This window comes from Argiope bruennichi, chromosome 8 (genome assembly GCF_947563725.1).
Source record: "Argiope bruennichi chromosome 8, qqArgBrue1.1, whole genome shotgun sequence".
NCBI classification, from domain to species: Eukaryota; Metazoa; Arthropoda; class Arachnida; order Araneae; family Araneidae; genus Argiope; species Argiope bruennichi.
In genome coordinates this window covers 20,604,669-20,631,702 of record NC_079158.1, presented here as the reverse complement: position 1 = coordinate 20,631,702, position 27,034 = coordinate 20,604,669, and the positions used below count along the sequence as shown (strand labels likewise).

General features: G+C 31.4%; 1 protein-coding gene across 2 annotated transcripts; it reads left to right on the top strand.

Annotated features, from left to right (window-relative positions):
* Nucleotides 1–1,056: 1,056 nt before the first annotated feature.
* On the top strand, nt 1,057–25,999 carry LOC129981902 (monomeric sarcosine oxidase-like). Of its 2 annotated transcripts, none has more exons than XM_056092949.1 (9): nt 1,057–1,167; nt 7,514–7,650; nt 8,902–9,043; nt 15,574–15,715; nt 17,291–17,468; nt 19,399–19,565; nt 21,607–21,692; nt 22,241–22,390; nt 23,965–25,999. In XM_056092949.1, the coding sequence occupies exons 2-9, from the start codon at nt 7,528–7,530 to the stop codon at nt 24,189–24,191; spliced, it is 1,215 nt and encodes a 404-aa protein (XP_055948924.1). In that variant the 5' UTR covers nt 1,057–1,167; nt 7,514–7,527; the 3' UTR covers nt 24,192–25,999. The 2 variants fall into 2 exon arrangements, with proteins under 2 accessions (XP_055948924.1, XP_055948923.1); XM_056092948.1 differs by lacking the exon at nt 1,057–1,167 and adding an exon at nt 4,844–4,988.
* The last annotated feature ends 1,035 nt before the right edge of the window (nt 26,000–27,034 follow it).

Below are 27,034 nucleotides of genomic sequence, written 5' to 3'. Positions count from 1 at the left end.
TCTGATGCTTATGATATATCTCGATATAATTATATGCAAGTTTTGCTGCGACGTACAGAGGTTTTGAACACAATTAGTATTAGACGTTTCCCCCATAAATTATTCTTTTATATTAGTTTCCTTTATCCTGTGCTGCGAATAGGAATACTTTGCATCTAACAATCCTTTTTAAAGTTTCAATCCAGTTTCATTTTTTTTATTATATAAAACTACAAGTTTTCGTTTTAATGAGATTTTAAGAAAAATATGATCTTACTATGTGTTATCTGGCATTCTATAAATAAATGAAAAACTTTTAGGGAAAATAATACCTGCAATACAAACAATAATTTTTATTATTGTTTTACTTATTTTTTTAGGTAAAAAAGACTACAAAGGAACTCAACCCTTTCCAATTTTAGAAGCATTTCTATTGACACATTTCTTTTCTCAATTAATCAAAAATTGAATATATGGATCTTTATGATGTCTTTCTTATAAATAATTATTCATCATAATATTATATATAATAATAAAATATATAATATTAATCTTACGCTGTACACTTAGGCATATTTGCATCATTTACATTTTTGTCTTTCTGCGATAAATTTGGGAAAATTTAATTATGGATCGATAAAATATGTTACTAGCTGCATTCATGATTCGTAATAGAAAAATATAAAAATTATAAACAGCAAAATTTTACATTAAAAAATTAGATTTTTAGATAATTATAAGCAAAACTAATGTATTATAATACATTATGTTTAAATCCGATTCTATTTTTTAAAATTTTTATTTATTTTCATTCCTTACACTCATTTAAAGGATATTACACAGCTAGTGTTAATAAAAGGGTATTCTAGTTAAAAATTTCGAGTAAATATTTGTTTCTATGTGCTTTGCAATTTTTGATGCTAATTATTAAAAAGGGCAAACCAGTTTCGACAGATGGCGGAACACAAAGGTTTTGAGGTGAACATTTTCCTTTATTTATCAAAATACCTTTGATTTTATGATCGCTTAGCTATTGTTAATCATATCACGTACCTTATCACTACGATGTCTTTGTAAAAAAGAGCAGACTCTGAAAATGATTCATTCGAGATAATTATTAGTCGAAGCAGTTCTCCGAATGGCCAGTCATTTTCAGTTATATCTGCTAAATTATTAAATTGCAAGGAAGTAAGTCTCGCTTAGTTTTCACTTATATTTCTTTAAATGATTTATTACTGATTTATTTATTAAATGAATTATTAATGATTTTGCTTATACAAAGGGGGATTAAACTGGTTTTAGTAAGGCATTAATATTTTAAAGTGAATATTTCAAGAAATGAATATTTTTTGTAAGGAATGCCTCTGATAGTATTACACGTGCAAACTTTGATATTTATCTGTAATTAAATGTTAAAATGATCATAGATCAAATATTTTAAATTGATAATTTAAATGCTTTATGTTATTATAAGCATTTTAAAATGAAATTATTCATTATTAAATATCTAGTCAATGCGTATTTCGCTTTTATTTATTGTAATCATGTTTTTTATTTATATATTATTTTTTAAATTTTGTAATTAGTTTGCTATTAATTATTTAAAAATTATTATGGTATTTTTTAAAAAACGAGATATTTAATTTTATGTTTTTTTGGAGATAAACTTGCTTGTATATACGTAAACTAAATAAAAGATGCGTGGTGAAAATATATTATACTTTTCTTTTACAACATAATTTTAATAATAATTCCATAAACTATTACTGTTTTCTGCTTGTAATTCTATAACACAATTTTTTATTATAAGTGGGTATATTCTTCCCTCTATTTTTTTCTCTTATAATAATATGGTGCATTTTGTTTATGTCTTCACCTCTTAAGAGTATGTCTCTTCTTGTGGTATCACAGAATTCACCAATCCCAGCTAATAAGTTTAAGTGCCAGGAAAGTGCAACTGACAATTTTTGCATATTAACGTAACATGAAGCATTCTGTGTTTCTTATAATATCCAGCAGGTATTTTGAATTTTTTCTTTCGCCCTGTTAGATTCAAAATTTGGCACGCATTTGGTCGCAAGACCATATGCCAAAATTCAGTTATTTAAATCATTGCATGTTTGAGTTGTCGCATTCTTGTTATTTTTTTAAAGATCCTGGTAATTGTCCTTTTAGATAGAATGTCCATTACACTCCTCAAACACACATATAAATGAAAGAAAAATAAAAGAAGACCATACAGTATTTTCATTTCACTATCAAAAGCACACAGTTATACCTTTTAGGACTCGTTCAGAGTAAGAGAGTGAGTTGATTGGAATGAGGAAAACGTTGTCATCCGCATACAAATATTGCAGAAGAATTGTTCTTCTGCTTCATCCTAACAAAACCTCTTATACTGATACAAATCCATCTACCTCCTTACATTTTTGAGTTATCGTGCCCACAGGCATATGGAGGGATAGTCATATTGCTGTCGTATTTCGTCTAAAATATTATAAAAATCTAAAATTTTGATATAGAGGCATTTACACCAAATCGCTGCATACTAAATTTTAATTGTCTAGCTCTTTACGATTTTGATTTAACCTTTTCTAAGGCCGTGGGAAGTATGCTTCCCACCAAATTTATCAATCTTTGTATGAATTTATGTAGGCTGGCATATGTTCTGACAAATTGTTTTTAGAAAGACAGAAACTTAGATGCTTCAGTTCTTTATCTCACACAAAATGACGTGTCTTGATTTGTTACTTAATTATTAATTAATCAAATTAAATTTATCTAATAAGCTAAACGAATCCCTTTTCTTATTCTAATTTCACGCCTAAAAATATTTTAACATAATATGACTAGAAAAAAATGACCCTTTAAAGAGTTAACGTGTTCTTAGACAAAAAAGCAGACATACGCAATCTCAAAAGTGTGCGTGTTTTTAATTCTCAGGAAGATCTAGAACTCTGAAATTCGTCCAAATCTCGTAACTGATTTTTTTTCTAACAATATTTCTTCCTTGTATATTTCGCATACGAGAAAGATAAAAGGGCAGTCACTTGTTTTTATCATCCTTCTTTCATCTTGCAATCACTCGAAATCAAATTTCACACGCAGGAAATCGATTTCATGAATGTGAACTTTTGTAAAATTTTAAATTTTAGAGAACAATTTGGTAAAAATGCAAATTTTTATCTAGTTTCTATTTATAGATTGAAATGCAAAATTCCGTTACTAAATTTTTAAAGAAAAATTAGCTACTAAATTAAAGCATAATATTTAAAAGCCAAATTTCATCGACATTTATTTGAAGCTGGAAAGAATGCCCCCCCCCTTCTTATGTGAATCGTACATATGATGCACCAGAAAATATTTTTGACTTGGTGCTCAATTCACATCAATAAAGTGCCAAAATTTTATTCTTTTCCTAAAACTAATCTATGTGAATCTCAAATCACCTTATAGATAGCTTTACTCTTCTGTCCATTTGTACCACCCTATGTAGGATGGCTATTCATTGCTACCGAGGAAATGAAATAGTAATTAACCACAGGAACTATCGAAATAAATTACATAATTTTTCTGTCAATAACTCCTTAAAATAAAAGAGTTTTTTGTTACTGAACTGAAAATCTTTCATGTTTCTTATATAATCGTGAAATGATTTAAAAGTTATGTATCAAACAATTGAAGGAAGCAAATATTCACCCATGATCAAACCAAATTTTAGTAAAAAATTTTTTTTCCTGCAATTTGTAAAAATAAATAAATTTTGTTCTCGACAAAAATAGAACGAGTTAAATATTCACGAAATCATGACTGAATTTTCATGATAATTTATTAAAAACAGTAAGGCAATTAAGGCAGATTGAAAAATAGACAACAGTATAAGATACCTCTTTGGATTAAATATTATTCTGACATTATTTATTTAAAATTTATTTGGATTAAAAATACACAATAAATTAAAAAAATACTTTATAACTTTATAATTAATAAACATTTTTATCTTTTTATTTTTTTTGTTCACAACTAAGTACAACTTTTAACCCTAGAATGCATAACTTTTATATCTTTACAAATAAATAAATAAAATAAAATGGGTTTTGAATAGCAGCATATAATTTAGGAAAATTATTTTTTTTAAAATTAATTAATTTTTTTAGAATTAAAATTTAACAAAACAATTAAAATGTGTCGATTGGCTAGATTCTGAATTAAACGATATTCCAGTCACACAATCTCATTATAACAATTCTGCAATAAAAATAAAAGTCCCTTTTTTGAAAATATATTTTTTACGAAGAAAACATTTTTAATGGTAAAATTATTCATACAACAGCCATCTTGATACTTTTCTAAGTTTCCAGTTTAAATCTAATTCTAGTTCCGCACTTTCCATATATCGGTGTTTTTTTGCAAATGTTTATCAGAATTCAATTAAAAAGGAATTTCCAACCACTCATTTTTGTTCTTTGAAACAGTCATGTGAAGCTTATAAATGGAAATAAAAACGTGCCGTCAAATGGCTACATGATGCAGTGTAGGATTAATTTCAGCAGAAATACTTAACTCTATTAACCGATAAATTGCAAACAATTGGCTTACATTTCAAGAAAATAATGATTTATTGTCTCAAAGCAATCTTTTAATTTTCAATATACAGACCGTCGAAATCACAATTAAAAGTTTGAAAGAACAGAAATTCCCATTTAAAAATGATAGAAACAGCTGCTTTGAACTGGCTGACCTTGATGAAGTAGCAAATGTCACGTGAACATATATCGTCAGAAGTCAGAGAAACAAGATGCCTCGTATTTATTTTCAATGAATGAAGAATCTGTTTTTTTTTCTCTTTCGCGGCTATGTAGCGTCAAAACAGGAAGAGAAGTGGATGAACGAAGTATTCACTTTAATATTTCTGCATTCACTATTATTCGTACGGTCTTTAAATGTTTTGAACTAATCAATGAATTCTTTCCATTGAAATGAAGATCAGCACATTGAATTAGTGCAAGGTCAGTATTTATAAATATGAACCAATTCATTGCTTTTGTTATTTTTCTAAAAATAACTTCAATGCTCTTATTTTATTAATCTTTGTATTAATTTAAGAAAGTCTTAATAGTTCGAATTCAAAGAGGGGATTCGGCTTCGAGATTGGTTGCTGGGAAGATTCATCATGGACATGGATCAAGTACACATTTAATCCACCACTAATGTTTGGTTGTGTGATAGATATGAAAAGTAGCCACATGGTGATTCCTGATTCCTGATTTGTCATTTCACTTTTTAATTCTTTGACTATGATTTTTTTAATATCTTTTTCTCTTCATTTTCTACTTAAGTGAAGTGTATAGATTCTGAATAGAACAAATTTATTCGAAATTTAAATAAATGATATTTGGAACAGAGGATGGGATTTGATAGTCACCTTCCAAAAACAATTTTTATTAATAACTATTTAAACACATTTTAAAATGATAAGGTTTAAATGTTAAAGTTGAGATGTATATGTCCCTTTAATAGTCAAAGGGTTAAAGCTTCTCAACACGCCAACATCAGATATTTAATCCATTATGACAGATCCAATCAGAATTAGACTGACATGCACGACGGATCTCCTTTAAATTTTTGTTTCTCACCAGCTATCCTATTCCTACACCTGTGGTTGATGTTGGAATTTGAATTGGAGGTTTAATTTGTTGTCCTCCATTTGAGATCCATTGTTTGAGTTACAGCATGACTAAATCTGTACCTTGAGTTAAAAACATCTAAACTAACTAAATTACCGATAACTGGCGGAAATGTCATTTGTATAGTTCAAATGGGATATGAACAATCAACATTTTTTTCCATTATATATATATATATATATATATATAAATGACAAATACAATGATGCTTTTTCTACTTTTTTTAATTTTTAATTTTTTAGTTTCGTTTCCGAAATAATTTAGACTGTTTCAGAAATAGGTTTTAATTTCATATTGTGTATATTTTTGATTATATATATATATATAAACATATATGGGAATACAGCATAAGGGATAAAACATTGCTTTCAATGTTCGAATCCATCTGGATGGCTGGATAGTTATAATAAGTGATTATAAATTAAATATTAAAACAGATAATGTTATTAAAATAAAAGAAATTCTACTTTTTGTTTACTGATAAAATTGTGTTTCTAAAGGCTGTTTTTGTTTTAAAATTTTAGCCTGACTTGTTTCTCCATAATTTCTCATTATAGGATATGATAAAACATAATGGATGCAAATCAACTTCAGTTAACTTTCAGTTAACTGATTCACTCAATGAAATCTTTATTCCATAAAAGTGGCATACAGTTGTACATTCGAGAAAAATTTATCTCGATTTAATAAAATTTATAGTCATAAAGGCAAAAAAGTAGAAACTAATAGGAATGCAAAAAAATCTTTGTTTTTCAGAACACTGATAAAAGTATGTATTTAAAATATGTATGTATATAAAATATGTATATTAAAATAATAAATTTTTCTAAATGCTTAAATTTATTTCAATTTACTGTCTTATTTAGAATGAATAGAAATTTCATGATCTTCTTTTGTTGAAGTAATTTTTTTGCGATCCTAATTCGGTAACTCAGTAGCAAAAAAAAGGGATTGAACTGATAATTAGTGATTATAACTGTATTGTGAGTTTGTTACTTTCAATTACTATAAGTTACTTTCAATTTGGTGGGATTTTATAATATTGGGTTTAGTTTGAGTTGAGAATCATGAAATTGATGAAGAACCGCCAATACAAATTAAAGTCATATCAATGCAAAAAATGTAAAAAAAACATTGCTAAACGGCTGATGTAAAAAAATATAAAAAAATACTCCAAAATGTTATAAAAATATAAATGAGTGGATAAAATGTAATGGATTTTAAAAGTTCGAAAAGATGGACATGAGACGTTCTAACAGTAAAGTTGATAAGGAAATTATAGGGATGTGTAAAGGCTGTAAACACTAAACACTGAAATTTGTGCATTCTGATACTATATGGTAGATAATCATAAGAGAGTTGCATCGTGAACGCATTGGTACAGTTATTCTCCCAACATCAACTGAAAATGAATAAATTTTCACTTGTTACTGGATTTAGTTTAGTTTAGTTATATTAACGTCCCACTTTAAAGCAACACTAGGTCTATTTTGGGATGGACTTCGTAATTTTAAATCGCAGTCAGATGACCTGAGCTGACACCACTGTGGAAAGGGATGTGGCATCACAGTGTATAACGTGTATCTAGATATTAGGTGATATGAACTGAGCATTTGCCGCGTGATTGTGGTGATTGATTTTTTTTTTTTGCAAAGTATGAAAGATTAAAGAGTGTGGCGATTTTGTTTTTCTTGTAATGGTAAAAAAATGAAAAACATGACAATGGGATTATTTCTTCAGATTTAATAAAGAAAGAAACTGTAGTTCTATAGGAAATAATATTTAATTTTTTTAACGAATCTCATGTAATTGAACTGTTTTGATGTTAGCAACATTATTCCTTTTAGACTGTATCTGAAAGATGGCCGAAATGGTTTATGATTTGTGTGTCATTGGTGCCGGAATGTTCGGGAGTGCGGCTGCAAGGCACGCGTCAGCCAATCCGAGCGTCAAAGTGTGCTTGGTAGGGCCAGCCGAACCAACGGTAAGATACCAACTTTGTGCATCTCTGTTTAGCTTAATTTATTTCATGCTTAAAAAGATGAAACACATTTTTCATTCAGACCAGAGCTTTTTAATTTATCCCATTACTTAATAGATTACTTTTCAGAACTCAATTTTAATTAATCACCATCTTCTCCACTGTTGCGACAACCCTGGAAAGGCCCCTGATCTTTCTCGGAATTCCATTCTATATCATCCTATTCTTGGTTAATATTTTCCAATTTGTCTCTTGAATAGCTTTCAAGTCATTTTCCAAGCAGTCAGTCCACTAAGTTTCGGTCTGCCTCTTTTTCGATATTAAATGGATAAGCCATAAAAGATCTTCTTAGGGGGTTCCATTGACATCTAATCTCGCTAACTGTTCAGCCCATTTAATCTTCTGAATTTCTCTAAATTTAATAATACCTGCCTCTTTAAACAATTTGTAAAAAACGTTTTTGATGCATCGATTAAAAGCGAACTGAGATTTCTATATTTTCTATAAATTTATGAAATTGATTCTTTTTTAATAATTATCACATTTAATTCGATCAAACATGCTTCTTAAAATTCCCCTTTCAAATATAGCAAGTATACTCTATAATTACCCGTATATATATATATATATATATATATATATAAATTGGTAGCATTCATATCTACATAATGTAGATCATTAATAAAATAGTACTTATAAAATAGTATTGTTTTAAAGCATAAATAACTTGAGACAACTATCCAAAATCAAAAATTTTTTTAAAAAAAATAAACCAGGAGAATCAAAGAGTTAAAATCAAAAGGTGAAATATTGAAATTTACATAAACAAGGAGAATTAAATGAATTATACAATCTAATTAGCACGAATCGAAAAATATAGATTGAACGCTAAAGCTGAAATTCAAGTCTAAGCATAAACAGGGACCTCGATTCTGAGACGGTTTCGGAAAGTTTCTATTGTAACAAAGAAAAAAAAATCGTTGTTTTTAAAATTATTTTAAAAGAAAACGTTTTTGATGCACCGATTAAAAGAGAACTGAGATTTCTATATTTTCTACAAATTTATTAAATTATTGGCTTTTAGGTTTTTAATTTGTAAAAGCTTAAAGCTGCTTTTATTTAATTTAGAAGAAACCGTCGAATGTTACGAAACTGTATAGCATGAATGGAATACACTCTTTTGTTTGCATTATTTTACTATATAAAAGTACGTCATCCTTTGATAATAAAACTGAATTCGGGTCTTTTTTGCAGCCTGACGAATTTCAAAAACGAGAGATTTTCGGAGCCCATTATGACGAAGGCCGGATCACTCGCGTTCTGGACGAAGCGCCTGCATGCCAAATTCTTTCGTTACACTCCATAAGCAGGTACAGAGAGCTGGAGAAATTATCAGGTAATGCATCCTTTTTTTGCACATCTTATTTATTTTATAAAAATTACATTGCATGATTTAAAAAAAAAAATTATTATACACTTTGGCAGCAGCTGATTTCGAAACAAAACTGACTTCGTACTTTTGAATCGAGGTATTAAGCCATCCAGATAAGACAACATATTAGCTGTGATCCCACTTTCCTAATTCCTGTCTACATGTGGAAGTTTGATCCACGGTAGTTAATCTAATATATATAAGGCTAACATATGTAGAGGATACAGATTAGAGTCCAATCTTCGTTGTACCGAAGCTGGATCTTATCATTAAGCCGTCAATCGGAGGGAATTAAGTGTTTATTTCAAAGTTTCTGACCCCAGTCTGATGGAACATATTGTTGCAAATCTGTAATGTTGCTTCCCAACACGGTTAGTTCAATAACTGGAAAGTTCGTTTTGCGGTCAGCTCTGTTGGATGCCGAATCAGTGATCTCAGGGGTTGGCGACAAACTTGGCGACGAATTTCGCGACTTTGGCTACAAAATAAATTATTGTTCCAGAACCTTCTTTTTCCGCCTCCGGGAACTATAAAAGACCAACAGTCTCAAGCCGAAGACAGTCGTGTATGGAGTCGACGAGAGGTTTGGAATCCCATAGCAAGTCATCATCGGATTTGTTGGATTAGTCCAATGAAGTGCAGGTGTTTGAGTGGAGCACAAGTGATTGCTGAATTGATCTGTGTGCCGAGTCCTGGAATTTATTGCAGAAGCAGCATCGAGTCGTGTGAAGAATAGCCAGTTGTGTAGTAGTGAGTCGGCAGTTGGATGCAGCTAAAGCGAGGAGACAGTGGTGAAGTGAATTGCAGGCGTTTGAATAGACTGTAGAAAGTAGCTACGAAGATTCCCTCCTCCTGCTGAATTCTGTCCGGCCGCTTTGTGTACTGTGATTGTTATTACTACCGATTACTACTTGTGGGCCACTGTTTGTTGTAGTGTGCTGCTATGTGTTCGTCTCGGCTGTATATTTCTTGTCTGTTCATTCGTTTCTTCATGCTTAATAAAATTCATCGTTCGTTACTAAAGGACCGCTTCTTCATCGACCAACAAATTGAAAGAACTCCAAATTTGCAAACAATATTCTTAGAAGATGATGATTTCTTTTTACTCTTGAAATTTCAGTTAAATGAAATGTGTATAAATCAATAAATACAACTAATCTAAAATAATGTAAAGCAGTAAATAAAGCCATGTACAGCTACTGTTGCAGCTTGAAAAGTTAATCATACAGTTAATAGCTTTAATAAAAATAGAAAGTATCGGCGTATGACTCTGCGTTTTAATGTGCAGATTGTAAACGCTCGATACATAAAATAAACATTTCTTATTTTAGGATATTACGACCAACGATTTAAAGTATTTAAAAGAAATTAAAATAAAAACACAACTACGTCAAATCCAAGTAACGGCGAGCATCTCACTCGTTCTATTTATTTTTACAATAATAAATCTCGTTGCCAGATGCAACAGCAGAAAAATAGTTTCATTTAACACAAAAATAATATATAAAATATTTTTGATGCAATTACTTCAAAAACAAACATGAACAATTATAACAATTAAACAAATACAAAACATTAATAATTATTTATAATATTTAGTTACGTGTGAACCACAATAACTTGCGATGATGAGTTGCGTTACTCACAATCTGTTCCTACATCACTCCCTTGACAGTAACGAAGTTACGCTAATTAGAAAAAAAAATGAAAAATGACATTTAAATTTAATATGAATATAATGCACTAGAACAACATTTTATGTATCGTCTGTAAAACGCACAGGTCGTTTTATTTTCCTTCCACAACGTGTTTGTGTGGTTAAAGCAGGCAGTTTCTCGTCCTTTATTGAATCACTTAATGCATTCTTATGTTGCATCCTTTCAGTTGAGTCACTTCTTTTGGGTTCACAAGATGCAGGACTGTTAACAGTTGATGGCAATGGAGCATCAGAAGTGTAAAAATGTGTTAACTTATAGGCTGGTTTAATTCGATCAATAGAAATATTTACATGCTCACCTTTGATTAATAACGTGAAAAATTTTTGCGTTCGTTGTAATACTAAAAATGGTCCTTCATATGGCGGTTCTAAGGGTTTTTTTACGCGATCAATCCTAAGAAATACGTGAGTAGTTGTATTTAAATCTTGTGGAACAAAAATGTGTTGTTTACATTTTTGCTTGGGTATTCTTGGTTTTATTAACTGCATCTGTTTTCGCAGATTATCAACAAAAGAATCTGTAATGGACACAGTTTTCGAATCTTCAAAAAATTCACCAGGTAATTTGATAGATTTACCAAATACCATTTCTGCTATTGTAAAACTACAATCGTCTCGAAGAGAAGCTCGTAAACCCATGAGAACCGTAGGCAACGACTCAGTCCATCGAATACAGTTGTGGCATCTAATGGCTGCTTTTAGCGTGCGATGTAGGCGTTCTATCTTTCCATTGCTTTGGGGATGATAAGACGTCGTATGCCGTAATTTTACACCACAAATGATTGCTAATTTTCTGAATAATTCTGAAGTAAATTGAGTTCCTCGATCCGTAACCACGAGAGAAGGTACTCCAAATCGTGTTATCCAGCATTCGTAAAAAGCTTGTGCAACAACTTCAGCAGTGATCTGTCGTAAAGGAACCACTTCCATCCAAGATGTGTGTCTATCGATGCATGTCAAACAATAGATGTATCCATCCGATGGAGAATACGGCCCAATCAAATCAATATGAATTACACTAAAACGATCATCAGGCGGTTTAAAAGTTCCAAATTCGGATTTTGTATGCCGCGAAATTTTATTTTTTTGGCAATGTAGACATGCTCGTGTCCAGTTACGAACTTCCTGTTTCAGTGAAGACCAAATGAATCGTGATGACATTTCTTTAACTGTTGTACGAATTCCAGGGTGAGATAAACAATGGATTTGTTGAAACATCCGCATACGGAAAGGCTTTGGAATAAAAGGTCTAACATTTGATGTAGATGTGTCGCACCATAAAGATTTTCCGGATGGAAGTTGACACTGCTTAAATTTCAAGGATTTACTGTAAAGTCGCAGTTGTTTCAGTTCGTCATCATCAGTTTGGGCGTCAGCAATTTCATCATAGTCTATAGTTGGCAGGTTAACATTAGCAATTCTCGATAATGTATCTGCGACAATATTTTCCTGACCCTTTACATGACATATATTTGTGGTAAATTGAGAAATATACTGTAAATGTCTCAACTGTCTTGGCGACGCTTTGTCGTTCTTTTGCTTAAAAGCAAAAACTAAAGGTTTATGATCAGTGAAGATTTGGAAATCTCTACCTTCCAAATAATGCTTAAAATGTTTTACGGACAAATAAATAGCCAAAAGTTCACGATCGTACGTCGAATAATTGGTTTGTGCCACATTTAACTTTTTTGAAAAAAATGCGATAGGTTTCAACCCATCAGGTTCGTGTTGTTGCAAAACTGCTCCTATAGCCAAATCCGATGCGTCTGTGTGAAGAGACAGAGGATAATCGGAATTTGGATATGTCAACATTGCAACTTCTGCTATATCCATTTTGCATTTTTCAAATAATTTTACAGTTGCCTCACTCCAAGGCACTTTTCTCTGATCTTTCTTTTTGGCACCTTTTAAAAATTCATGAAGAGGGGCTTGAGTTTCCGCAGCATTTTTTATGTATGGACGATAAAAGTTTAGCATACCCAAAAATGTACGCAATTTTTGGAGGGTATTTGGCACTGGATACTCTAATATGGCCTTTACTTTTTCAGGCAGGGGCCTTGATCCTTTAGCCGAAATTTTATAGCCCAAAAATTCTAGTGAATCAACTCCGAAAACTGATTTGCTGACATTTATGCGAAGCCGTAATCATTTAAGCGTTGAAAAACAATTTTGAGATGTGAGCGATGTTCTTCTGCACTAGAAGGCTATCAATACATCATCTAAATAAGGAAACACAAAGTCTAAATTTCGAAATACTTCGTGAATAAATCTTTGGAATGTTGCCGGAGCATTCCGCAAACCAAAACTCATTCTGTTAAATTCGTAAAGTCCAAACGGAGTAATAATAGCCGTTTTTTTCTTGTCCTCCTCTGCAACAGGAATATGAAAATAGGCCTTAAAAAGGTCAATTTTAGAAAATATGACTTTGTTTGGCAAAATGTGCTGAAAATCTTCGAGTCTAGGAATTGGATATCTATCTTGGAGTGTTTGGTCATTCAATCTTCTGTAGTCTCCGCATGGTCGGAAAGATCCATCTTTCTTCGAGACCATATGCAGTGGACTGGCCCACTCTGATTTAGATGGACGAATAATATTATTGTCCAGCATAAACTTAAATTCCTGTTTGGCAGTTTCTAATTTCTTCGGATCTAATCGCCTTGCTTTAGAGTACACTGGTGGTCCCCTAGTTTCTATGTGGTGTTTTACAGTATGCTTTACATCAGAAATAAAAAAATTAGGTTTTGTAATAGATGGGTACAAATACAATAAATCTGAATATTTACAGGCACTGTACATTGTATTTACACTGACGTTTAAGGCAGGTGCAACTTTACCTTGAGTAGAGAGGTTAGTTATTCCATCAATTAATGTTTTATTCTTAACGTCAACTAACAAATGGAAACGATTTAGGAAATCTGCTCCTAAAATTGGCTGTTTGATATTTGCTATGACAAAAGGCCATTGGAATTCACGACGTAATTCCAAATCAAGGGTTAATACTTTCGTTCCATATGTTTCAATTTCAGTTCCATTTGCAGCATATAATTTATAGTCACTAGTTGAAATTTTTTTTTTGCGGTATTGGGAATAATACTAACATCAGCTCCACTGTCCACAAGAAAACGCAAACCCGTTGTTTTGTCAAAGACAAATAGACGGTATTTACGGCAATCCTGAATTACTTCCGCAGCAGAACTCGCCGTTAAGTCTGCTGCTGATGCTAGTTTCCCGAATTTGCATTTTTCCACTCGCAAGGTTGTTTACATTTATCAGGGTAACATTTTGCTCCAAATTTATAATGAAAAAAACAGTACTTGCCAGCAGGATTAAATCGTTTACGAGACGCGCTGCGTCCCCGATTGTTTTTATTAGCAGCTCTGCTCCTTGAACGACTGCGTTCAAGTTGTAAGCGGTTGATTTTACTCTCTAAAGAAACAATCTGCGAACGTAAACTATTTATTTCACTATCCTGCTGTATATCACCTCTAGATGTAGCATATATTTCCCGATTCGGATGCATTTCTACAATACGGTCAGCCATTTCGGCAAGTTTTCGGATATCTTCATTGCTGACGATTAGTATATTTCGGATGGAATCTGGCATTTTTTGAAGAAATAGAGTTTTCAACACATTATCGGAAATCCCATCTGTCGCCAAACTACGCATTTTTTTAAGTAGTTGAGTTGGCCGTAAATCGCCTAACTCCATTTCTGACACGAGACGCTGAATACGTCTATTTTCGCTTTCTTTAAAGGTATTCAGCAATCTCTCTTTCGCAGCGGTATATTTATTTTCATTAGGATCTGTTACTGTATCCCATAAATTTTCAACAAATCTTGGTTCCATCTGCGCAATTAAATAATGAAATTTTGTTTCCTCTGATTTAATACCACTAATAGAAAATTGCGCCTCCACTTGGTAAAACCAAATTTCTGGCTTTTCAGTCCAAAATGGAGGAATTATTACACTAACCTTGGCTACTTCACCATTAGATGCAGTATCCGCTGCACTTAGTTTCGGTTCGTGTTTTTCGCTGGTCGCTATTGCAGTCCTGTTTCAGGGTCACCACTTTATCGGCGTATGACTCTGCGTTTTAATGTGCAGATTGTAAACGCTCGATACATAAAATAAACATTTCTTATTTTAGGATATTACGACCAACGATTTAAAGTATTTAAAAGAAATTAAAATAAAAACACAACTATGTCAAATCCAAGCAACGGCGAGCATCTCACTCGTTCTATTTATTTTTACAATAATAAATCTCGTTGCCAGATGCAACAGCAGAAAAATAGTTTCATTTAACACAAAAATAATATATAAAATATTTTTGATGCAATTACTTCAAAAACAAACATGAACAATTATAACAATTAAACAAATACAAAACATTAATAATTATTTATAATATTTAGTTACGTGTGAACCACAATAACTTGCGATGATGAGTTGCGTTACTCACAATCTGTTCCTACAAAAGCATAAGAAACTTGTCAATTTATCTTTCTCAGATTTTGATCACATTTTATCAATTTTTAAGCACAATTCTGCATATAACGACTTAAAACGATATACAATTGAGCAATCTAGAATTTTGAAAGATCTTATTTCTTCTTTTATTGAAATATTTCTTCATCTTTCTTCATAGGTGGAATGTAACTAATAAAACCAAAATCTAATTTACACTTTTGTTTTTTATATTTCATTTATGAAATTCTTTTACACATCTTATAGTTTGAATTTCAGCTAAATTTAACAGTATCTTTATTTCCATAGGAATTAACTTTTATGAGCCTATTGGCTGTCTCTTCTCTGGACCTAAAAATGGTGGCTTCATTCAGAGTTGCCTCAGAAGTGGCGCTGTGCACAAAGTGCCTCTGGTGGAGATGGCGGGAAATTCAGAGACATTCAGAAAGAGGTGAATATTGATTTGAAAAAGTCCCAATAGTTTCCTGATAAAACAAAAATTTCTATTTATAATTTCAATAATAGTAAAAGCCGGCGTCCTGGCCTAGGGGTAGCGCGTCTCCTCCGTGATCTGGGCGTCCCGGGTTTGGGCATGGTTGTTCTTTATCCTGTGTTCTATCTGTGAGGTGTGTGAAAGAGCCCCCTTATAAAAAGGGTGTGTGCAAGCGAGTGTGAGTGTCATTTTCATATCAGCTAGAAGTCAGACTTCTGCCCTCGGGTGCTCAGAGACCTTTACCCTTAGAAGCTACTGCACAAATTCGGCAGAAAATCCCTGAATCGCTGACTTCATCAGCGGGCTTATCTATGACAAGTATCTTAAGTAACAACAACATAAGCGTGAAAATATAGGTGTATCTAAATATATTGAAAATCATATTTATATCTAAAGAATGTTAGATTTCAAGTGTAACAGATATTTACAAATAATTGCCATTATATTAATATATAATCCAAAAGAGCAGAAATAGAATGGATGAAGTGATTGTACAGATTCCTAGATTGCAGAATTGTCCACTTTTCCACGGTGTTTATCTTTTCTCTCTCACTGTGAAATATTGCTTTTCAGTGATTTCTTTAAAGGACCGAATATGTAGCTGCTACATAGAGATTTGTTATTATTACATTCAGGATACTTCTGGACTTCCTATTAAAATTCTTTTTTTACTAAGTTACTAAGGCTTGCTATAATTTGAAATTATCCTCCGGTAGCACTTCACCCATTAATTAGTTTTTGCGGTTATTTTTGATGTCCCGTTAAGTCTCAACAACATGTTGTGATGAGCGTTAATTGTTTCTTTTCGTTCCAGTCTGTCTACTAGTAGTGGTTCTTTGTCAGAAAAGAAAATGAGTATAACTTTTAATCTGCCATGGCGGAGGGATTGTTTTGGGACTTGTAGAATCGGGAGCCACTTCATGCATAAGAGAAAAAAGGATTAATTTACTGCGGTTAGACATAACGCTTCCACGGCTATTTCTTTTGGACATATTCTATATATGCTCTATTTACTTTATTATTTCTTCTCAATTATACTATATATAACAACTATATATAAGTGCAATGATATATAGTTGTAGCATAAATCCATGCAAACGATTATTATGAATTGAAAGATAATTAATTCTTAACAGAACTTTTGTTTTTACTCGCTACTTTTATATTTTGCCAAGAAATGGAGGCAACTCTTATTATTAAGTTTGAAGAATCTAGTACCCTAGCAATCATTGTACTAAATGATTTATATTGAAAGCATTTTACGACCCAGAAAAGGAAAAGATCCTTTGTGCAGCTTTCTTGCTACTACTTTCAAACAATAATAGTCTTTTTGTTTTTTAAAAAAAATTCAATTGTAAATATAATTTTTTTTTGCAGTATTTGCAGTTTAACAGAAAAAAAAACAAAAAAAAAAACGGAAGTTTTTAGCAGAAATGTATTTTATTAATTGGCTATAAACGATATGCTAATCTTATGAGATTGTGAATTGCCTGTTGAACTGGATAAGAAATTTCGCTTTTATAACATTTTCAGATATCCTTACTTGAATTTGAAAGATGAGGAAATCGCGTTATTGGACGACTCTGGAGGAGGTCACATCAGTCCTAGGAATTTTGTAGCAGCTCAAAAGAAAGTGGCCCGTCTGCAGGGTTGCCATATTATAGACAGTGTCGTTTGCGGTACCGAGACACAAAGTGATGGAATTCATGTGGTATTTCTTTTTCTTTTTTATCTATGTAAATGACTTTTGAAAAGTTCACCGAAAAATGTTTTGAATTTCTTTACAAAATATAGCATGATCTGTGTGTAGGATTCTTTTTCAAAAAAATTATATTCTATTAATGAAACACAAATTCTTTCGAAAATTTACCAGATAAAACTTTTTAACTTATGATTTAGTACAGAGAATAATTTGGAAATTTATTATTCGAAGCATATTTAAACATTCTCGGAAATGTGTGTAATTTTGTGGTCTACCATTAACAAAAAGGGTACTTTTCCGTTGGCTGGGCGCAAACAAAAAATCGCCAAATAATGTAGAATTTCGCCAAATTTTTTACGCCACAATGTTTACAATTGGCATTAGTTCATAAGTGGCGACATTTGCGCCTGGCTAACGGAAAAGTACCACAAAAAGCTTAAATACAATGTTTGAAAAATAAGAGACGTAATCCTTTTTAAACTATTAATGTTAAGAAAGCTTTTATTTAGCCTAATAAAAGAGGCTTTGTACTGTTTCAATGCAGAAAACATATAAGTTGATATCTCGATCCGTCTTAAATATCAGTTATGTTAAGCACCGTATCTCTGTGCTGAAATTCTATCATTACTTAATTTTATTTTTATTCCATTTAATTTATCGAATGAAAAAGAGTATTTTTTGTGTGTGTTCAATTGCTTTTTAAACACATTTCAATTTTAATAGATACAATTACAATGTGTTGAATAATTTGGCTCTTCGAGGCTCTATAAACAACAAATTCTACAAGAAATTAGAAAAGATAAGAAAAAAATGTAGTATTAATTGAATTTTTGATATTCAGTTAAAGATAGATTAAAATGGAATCGTGGTGTAGTTAAGAACACAGATTCATTGTGCGGGCTTTTGGCAAAAATAGTGCCAGTATTGCAACTTAGTTTTAATATTCTACTCAAGAATCTAATTACAACGTTTTTACACTACTGTACCCCTATAACAACATGCGGGTCATTAATTTTAAGTAAACGGATAGTACTCTGAGGAGAAAAAATAGAAATAAAAAAAAACATTTTTTCAGACTAAATAATATTAAAGGCTTTCTCCAGAAATTCCAAGAGTTCTTCTTTTCAATAATTGAAATTCTATGCAATTACATTTTTATGTAAGACGCCTTTAAGTCGTCAAGACAAATTTCAATCTCGCGCCTTTATTTTATGTTTGTTTCTTATTGGCGTGATTAAAATAGAGCTTTTGGTGATGTTTTTAAATTCAGTCTTCTTGAAACTTCACCCTAAAAGCATGCTAGTTAAATTTCCAACTCAAATTTAAAATAAAGACGGTAAGGAAAATAAAATCTAATTATTAATAGCAATTAGAATCTTCATCAGCGGAAAGAAACTAGATAATTAAACTTTAAACTGGAATCTTATAGTAATATTTTGTGAAACTTTTGAAAGAAATTTCGTTGTTAGTTTTCTGGAACATTAATTACAAAGATTAATATATTTTCGAATCGGAATTCAAATTCAGCTGATTGTTTCAATATCTGTTCTTCGAGCTTAGAAGCACCGGTGACTCAGCCTGGCTGACTGTTCTTAGGATTGGAAGTGCTTAAGAATTCAAGATATTATGCATAAATACGAAAGAAAATCTCCTTTAACATTCAAAATTACTGAAATCTACATTTAAAAGTAATTAATGTGAGCAATAATTAATGCGTTTTCTCCTCTTCTTAAGCGGAAAGTTACTATAGAAAATATATGAAAAACTGAAAAAAAAATTGCTAATTTATTGAATTTCTTTTTCTATACAACGCTCCGAAATATAAATAAACTGTATTTTTTCTAACTATATACACTTAGATCTTATCCATTTGACAACTGAATGAATGTAAGTTTCACGTTCTTTTTTTTCTTTTTTTTTTTTCTGTTTCCCAACTCAGGTCAAAACTGAGTCAAAAGGGACTATTAAAGCTAAACGATTGTTGATAGCGACTGGAGGCTTCGTTAATTTGAAGAACATGAGTGTTCTGAAACCACTAGTAGTGAAACGTCTGAAAGAAACTGTGGTGTTACTTAACCTTCCAGAAGATGAAGCGAAAAGATTAAGGTATTGTTTAAAGTTATGCATCTATGAAAGTTAAGCTAATTTTTAAAAAAATAAAAATGCCAAACGTTTTGTTCAATTCATCAAAAGTCTTTGGCGCTTACGCATGCTAATGTTTATGTCCTGGTAGCTGAAAGTGACAAATAAGTAATATCAAATTATTTGATCACAAGTTCACTATTACTAGAATATTCTGTAAGCTATTGTATGTGTGGTGAAGTTCAAGAATGTAATGCAACTTGATTTTAAAACTGTATTTCTTTCATTTACAACATTTTTACATATTCTTTGAGAAACTTTTACAATTCGTAAGAGTGCTGTTAAAGTCGTTAAAATACGATTATTGAGTATACAAAAATCATTGAAGAATGAACATAAGTTGCATATTACAAGAGAGATCGAATTAAAACTGAAAAAAAGTTGGCAAACATTTAACAATATTCTTGCGATTCTTTGTGGCGCGAGATTAATTAATTAAAAGTAGAAAACCTAAATGTAAATTAGTAGCGTCATCTCAATGTGATGTCACTTCGTAACTTGTAAATTTGATCTGGTTACTCTTATTATTCGCAACTTACCTACCGAGTGATTTCGAACGGATGCATAAGATTGTTTTTCTTCATCTGTCAGAAATTATATATAGCCTGAATTCACCGACATTTAGAGTAGCTCACATTGTGACAAATGGTAACTGAAACAATGGAGACGAGATGAATGTTATAACTAGAAATCTAGAAAATTAGAGAGTAGGGAATTAAGTGCATAAAAGGAAGCCAATTGGCTGGATTACGTCATTTACTGTTAGGTGATCCCTAGATTCTTTTTTATAATTACGTCTATGGCGGCGATTTTTGTAGATGATCACTATGTGCTACATATTCGAATCCTCGTAGATCAAATACATTATGAACAAGCATTTGCTTAAGTTTTTCTCGAAACAGTTGGATTTCATCTATCTAGCTCAAAGTGTTTTTGAATTATATTTGCCACATACGTGCATGCATTTTTCAAAAAACGTGTTTTTCGAATTCATGAATATCTGAAGCGTTGGAATTTGTCAAAATATTGAGTTCGAATATTTTCACGATTACAATACTTTCTCTATTCTTCGTATACGAGAAAGTAAAAATTGTGAGCCGCCGCCAATTCTATGTGACCGATGGAACATCCTGGTGGTATGCACCGGCGACAATCTTTAGAAAATATCACAATTTAGAACGTAAAAGATTGTTGAAATTGCATGAAGCTTTGATGAGCTTCGAAGTTTCATTTCAGCAAATTTTCAATGAAATATCTTGTGTACAGGCACAGACAAATGCTTAGGACAATGTAAAACGCATAAATTTCAACCATATCGTTAAATTTACATAAATGAAAATGTTACTGATAGAATGGATTTCTACTATATAAGTGACATTTACATAAACTTCGAATAATAAAGAAGAAAAAATAAAGAATAAATTAAAATTTATATAAAAATGAGTCTTTTTTTATTAAGTAAAGATTCGTCAACAAAAAAAAAATTAATGGAATATCATATTCTTTTTGTCGATAGCGGAGTAAAATTTATTAGAATTTTACAGATTTAAATAAAACACTGGATATTTTTTTATATTGAATGTAGCGCTGCGGTTGATAGATTATATTTGAAGACCATGCATTAGAGTAATTCTGGAACCTCAATGTATACCTTTGAAGATTACTTTCCTTTTGCTTCGGTGTACATATCGATACACGTTGAAAACAAATTAAAAATAACTAAATCTTTTATTTTCGTAAACAATGACAGTAGGTATGATTTAATGCTAAATAATGAAAACTAATGGTATGGTATAAATGAACAGTTTCATTCATATTGATTAATTTTTGCCCTAGAATTTGCTGTTAATGTTTATAAATGTGACATATATATATATATATATATATATATATATATATATATATATATATATATATATATATATATATATATATATATATATATATATATATATATATATATATATATATATATTTAAAAAAATTCACGATCATATACTTTCAGCTCCATGCCTTCCATGATATCCTTAAGAAATACCAATCGAGGACACATAGGAGCTTACATTTTACCTCCTATTAAATATCCTGATGGTAATCATTTTTTTTTTGTTGTTGTCTAAATTAACTTCTCCATGTCCACCCAACTGTTTGAATAATCGTAAAGATTATAGTCGCAGGGACATGGAGAGGTGTTATGTCTAAATTAACATTTTCAAAGATTAAATGATAAAGTACAATTCAAAATATTTGTTAATTATCCAAACTATATTGTGATTATTAAAGAGTTTCATTGTAATTTCAAATAATCTTGATTAATTCATTCATTCTGCCGTCTTTTTTAATAAATCTCTGTATACCACATGATTGGAAATAATCGGTAGTACGGCAGCACAACTGTGGTGTTAATTTCTAACAAAACTGATTTATAAACTGCATTGATAAATCATGTAATTCATAATTCATGAATCTGCATGATAAATTAATTTTACATTAGTAAAATTTCCTGCTTTTTAAAGATAATATCCTAAAATTTTAGGCTTTTTTTGAAAAAAATATCTTCTTATAAATTTTTATAATCAGATTTTAAATGTAAATGTGCTTCAAAACTGAAATATAAAGACTGAATCTTCCGATTGTAGGACAATATTACTTAAAATTCGGGAAGTCTCACACGCACGAGGACAACGACGAACTGAAAACTTTAGAAGAAGTGCGGGAGTGGTACTTGTCCGACGGTGATAAAGAGATGGAGGATACACACGTAAAGTTTGCAACTGAATTGATACCAGGTGAGAAAATATATCACATTTTCGTAATGTTTTTAAGTTTATCTCTGTGGCTGTTTACTCAAATGTTATTGATATTATTGAAGGAGAATTATTTTAGGTCTATTGAAAATTCTAGATAAATATTTTCCATTTGGAAACGCTCAAGGAAAAAAAATGAGCCAAAGTTTGCATATATAGGGTGATCAAGAAATAACAGGAGGTGTTCGGAGTCCTGCAGCGTGTTAGGTACTGGATGAAATTTTCAGCGCATAATATGTGGGAAAAGAATACATAACTGCCAATGGAAACAGTAAATAGCAACACACCAAATACCAATGAAAGACGTTTATTATAGCAACTTACAAATTTGACTCAAGGTGATCACCAACTTGATGTTCCAATAATTGCATGCGATACAGGAGGTTTTCGACAGTGGCTCGCAGCATATCGGCATTTATTCGTCTGCGTGTAACGTTATTTTATCTTTTAAAGTAAGAATTTCAGGAACATATCCTTGATATTCAACGCCATTCAAGTGAACCAGAACCGCACCACAACCAGAAATTGCCAAGATTCAGATCAGTGTCATCAGTTAATGGATGTTATCTTATACGGATAAAATTTCAGGATCTTACGCAATATCTTCTGCATCGTTGAGAACGGAGTATCTGCTTGTCGTGATATTGAACGTGCACTGCTGGTTAATCTGCTTATTAGCTATCACCTGATCCATAACGGCAGTTGCTACTTCTTCAACTTTTTCCTGCTTGCTAACTTTACGACCTCGGTCCGGTTGCACACCAAGAATTCCTAGTTGTTCTAAACCTTTCAACCATTCTCCGTAAGTTAGTTTTGGTAGCTGTTTTAACTGCCTCTAAATAACTGTTTTTACCGCCGATATTCACGAAGAGCAACACTGGCATTTCATCCTGCTGATAAAAGCGTGACTAATAAGGCGCGTTCACGTAGTGACAACGCAATCGACGGGCAAATTCTTGCAGAATGACATAAATTCCCGCAATCCTTCCTTTTATCTTCGATGTCATATCACAAAGTACCCGTATAAGCAAATTACATAACAAAGTTTTCGATCGTTGAAAGTTTTTTTTCTTGATAAATACTTTAATGTGTATGGTGGCCAAATTTTGTTATATTTCGTAAAGTACATAACACGCTACAGGGCTCCGAACACCTCTTGTTATTTCTTGATCACCCTGTATATTGATTAAAGCTTCAGGTTTCCTTGGCGATAATCGCCACTTTTGGCGAATATCACGACCAAATATAAAATAATTTATATTTGAATTATAGTAAATGTCGAAGGGGTTTTAAAGAACTATTTGACCTCTCTATATAATTTTGGAATATTAAGAATATGCAGAGTTTATGCACCTAATTCGATATATAGTTATACGTTTTAAATGAATGATATATACTTATATAAATGGATGAAATTTCACCGTTGAAGTGGAATACTTCACTTATTTTATGCTACAAATAATAATAAATTCAGATAACATTAAAAGGGGAATGAATAGCCTTGCATTCGTCACATGACGAATGATCTTCATTACGATTTATTATCTTCTTTCTAGGTTTGAAATTCAGTGGTCTGAAGAAGCATACTTGCGCCACCTGCAACACACCATCTGGTCTACCCTACATTGATCGGGTGTCCCCCACCGTTACCGTGGCAGTGGCCGGCAACGGAAAGGGGGCCAAATTTTCAGACGAGGTGGGTAGGATTGCGGCTCACTTGTGCCTCACTGGAAGATGGGATTCGGAACTCTCACAGGGTCTTTTCGAGGCTGTTTTCCAGTGAAATTCTGTTTTTGGAATGAACAAGAACAGTTATTTAAATCAACCTCAGGTATCTGGGGATATTATTCGATTTTATAATGGATGAAATTATGAACTCCTATTCGAAGAGGATTTGAAGCTACAGCAGAAAAAATTATTTGCAGTCACAGGATGATTTTTGAGATAATTCGATTAGTGTTTATGTGTATGGTAAAATGCATCACCAACTGATTCAACACACTTGTAAGAAGATTATTTAATATAATTTAACCAGGGTCCTATTTAGCCTAAATGGGGCCCGGGCAAAAACTTCTCTGTCTTTCTTCTTTTTTTGTCTTTGAAAAGCAATGTTAAAAAAAAGTTCATTAAAGAAGGAAACGTAAAATAAACTTTCGATTTGATTTGAGGGCCCTCTCTGATATAGGGACCCGGAGAAATTGACCCGTATGCCCCTGTCTTAGTCAGGCTCTGTATTTAACTTTCTTGTTATGCATTCAAAATCCAGAAAATTTGGTACAGAATATCTTATGCAAAATACGGATACAACTTAGTCCATCCATGCATACAATCCATTGCATTCAGAAATGTGTCCGAGACTTGATCTAAAAGTATTGGGATTGCTACCTTAAACTCAAACTAAAGTCTATGGTCAGTTATGGATCTTGAACTTTCCTAATTATAGCGCATACACTAAAGTTTATAAAACAGGAGTTTCCAGTAGAGTTTTGAAAATCCCATGTATACATTTTGCTGTCGCCATATTTTTTTTATGAGAGAAAAAATTAGGCTGTATACTATACCCGATTTCTTGTAATGCTAAACCTTCTTGAATTAGAGCCATTAATTCGCCATTCATCTACTGTTACAATTGCAGCCAGTCTTTTTTTTTGATCTACAGAGAGAAATATAAGCATACATTTGACAAACATATGGTTAATACCTAAATTTTCTGTCGAAATGTATTGAATTGAGCTAAAGCTAATTCTACACTTTTCAAGTAACCCACGAATAGTGACTTGATGATTTTCATGTCTAACTGAAAACAGGTATTGGATTGAATTAATATTTGTCAGTGTTTTAGGAATCATCATTTCTGACATTTCTGCTATGTTAGAAAGGCGGTTTATAAATTTTCTCCATAAACTTACATTAACGTTGTTAAAATCGCACCAACCTATTTTTAAAATTTTATCTAAATTTAATGCAAATTTTCTGCTTAATTTTCTCTGCCAAAAAAAAAAAGCATGTGGTAGCTTAGTACACACATTTTTTTCAGTACTGTATGGTAGAAATGGACCAGAAAGTACGATTTTGTAACTTTCGGAATATGGTTGAGAAAGTTCTAAGTCAATATCTGTCGAGCATACTCACAATACGTGTTTTGACTTTGCGGATAGAGCAGCTGTCTAGATATTTTTAAATACACTTTGTATAAAAAGAGATATAAATCTCTATCAATTATAATGAAAAATACTGATATATTCAGTAATTAACGTTATGCCTAAGTGATGCTTTGAAATATTTCTTAGTTTTTCACAGGCAAATATAAAATTCTCCCTCTTACGAATTACCTTAGTAAGTCTTGCGTACTCAATACCAATAGTATAAAAACTCCGACAGAATCTCCAATTTACTAACAGTACAAAAAGATAATAGGATGAATATGACCTTATCGTACGTCAAGAATTCTTTCTCGTAAAATTCTTACATACAAGACTAGAATTCAAAGCTCGAACCTCAACAAGATCTGAGCTAAAATTATGAAATTTAACAGGTATGGTACGGAATTTCAGGACTCATACCCAACAAACATCTGATACCCTTTTTCTAGCCCTTGAGAATAGTAATATAATAATAAACTTATTAAGAATTGGAAATATGTTTTGTTATGAACTTTTTTCAATAATATGTATAATTCAAATTGTGCTATACAATGTGTGTTTTTATCTTATTTAAGAAACCGCAAACAGATCAATTTCTCATCATATGCATTATTGTAGCAATTATTTAAAAATACCAAAAGAACCAAAGAAAATTTTTTTTCATTTTCCTATATTTATTTATAAACATATCTATACAATGAGCATGATTCAGAACATTGATCTTAATTTACACAGAAAATTTAAATACGCAACATTTTATCTTTTAAACTATTCTGGTTTATTTCGTTCATTTAATTTTTTTCTTATGAATCAGAAATTTTGAATTTAAGGGAAACAAAGAAATTCAAAGATATTTTTATTAACTTTGAGTTAAAATAGTTTTAAATACTGATGTCCCTGATCAAGTAGCCATACTTTAAAGGGAAAAATGCTTACTATTGCAATACAACTATATTTCAATGGTATTGGAGTACAGACTGAAGTGAAATTAAACTCTTGATAATTAAAAAAAAGAAACCAAGAAAAAAATATTAAGTTGGCACAAAAATTATTCAATACAGTTTACAAACGCTTAGAGAAGCATTTAATTTTCAAAAAGTGATAATTAGCCCAACATAGGCCAAAAAATTGATAGGTTCAGCACATAATAATTTTATTTGGATTGATGCTTTTGTATTTAGTCAAGGCTTAAAAGAATATCATGCAAAAATTATCCAAAGTATGACGGAAAAAAAACATATATACGTCACAATGAGTGTTTAAGAATGAAAACTAAGTATTCTGTAATTAATGAATTTGAACTAAATGTCTCTTAAAATGCATTAGAGAAACTTATATCTTAAATGAATTGACTTTTATTTTGAAAATTTTTCAAAATTTACCATTGACCTGTATTAAATATGGTAAATGTTTTGTTTAATCTAAAACTGGAAATCCTTTTTTGTTGAAATGGTTAAAGGCAACGCGAGGCACAAATAATGAC

What these genes read in the sequence shown, in the direction of transcription:
- LOC129981902 (XM_056092949.1), top strand. Translation starts at nt 7,528, where the DNA reads ATGGCCGAAATGGTTTATGATTTGTGTGTCATTGGTGCCGGAATGTTC. An exon ending in TAGGGCCAGCCGAACCAACG is followed by an intron (nt 7,651 to 8,901) that starts GTAAGATACCAA and finishes TCTTTTTTGCAG; the next exon opens with CCTGACGAATTTCAAAAACG. An exon ending in AGAGCTGGAGAAATTATCAG is followed by an intron (nt 9,044 to 15,573) that starts GTAATGCATCCT and finishes TTATTTCCATAG; the next exon opens with GAATTAACTTTTATGAGCCT.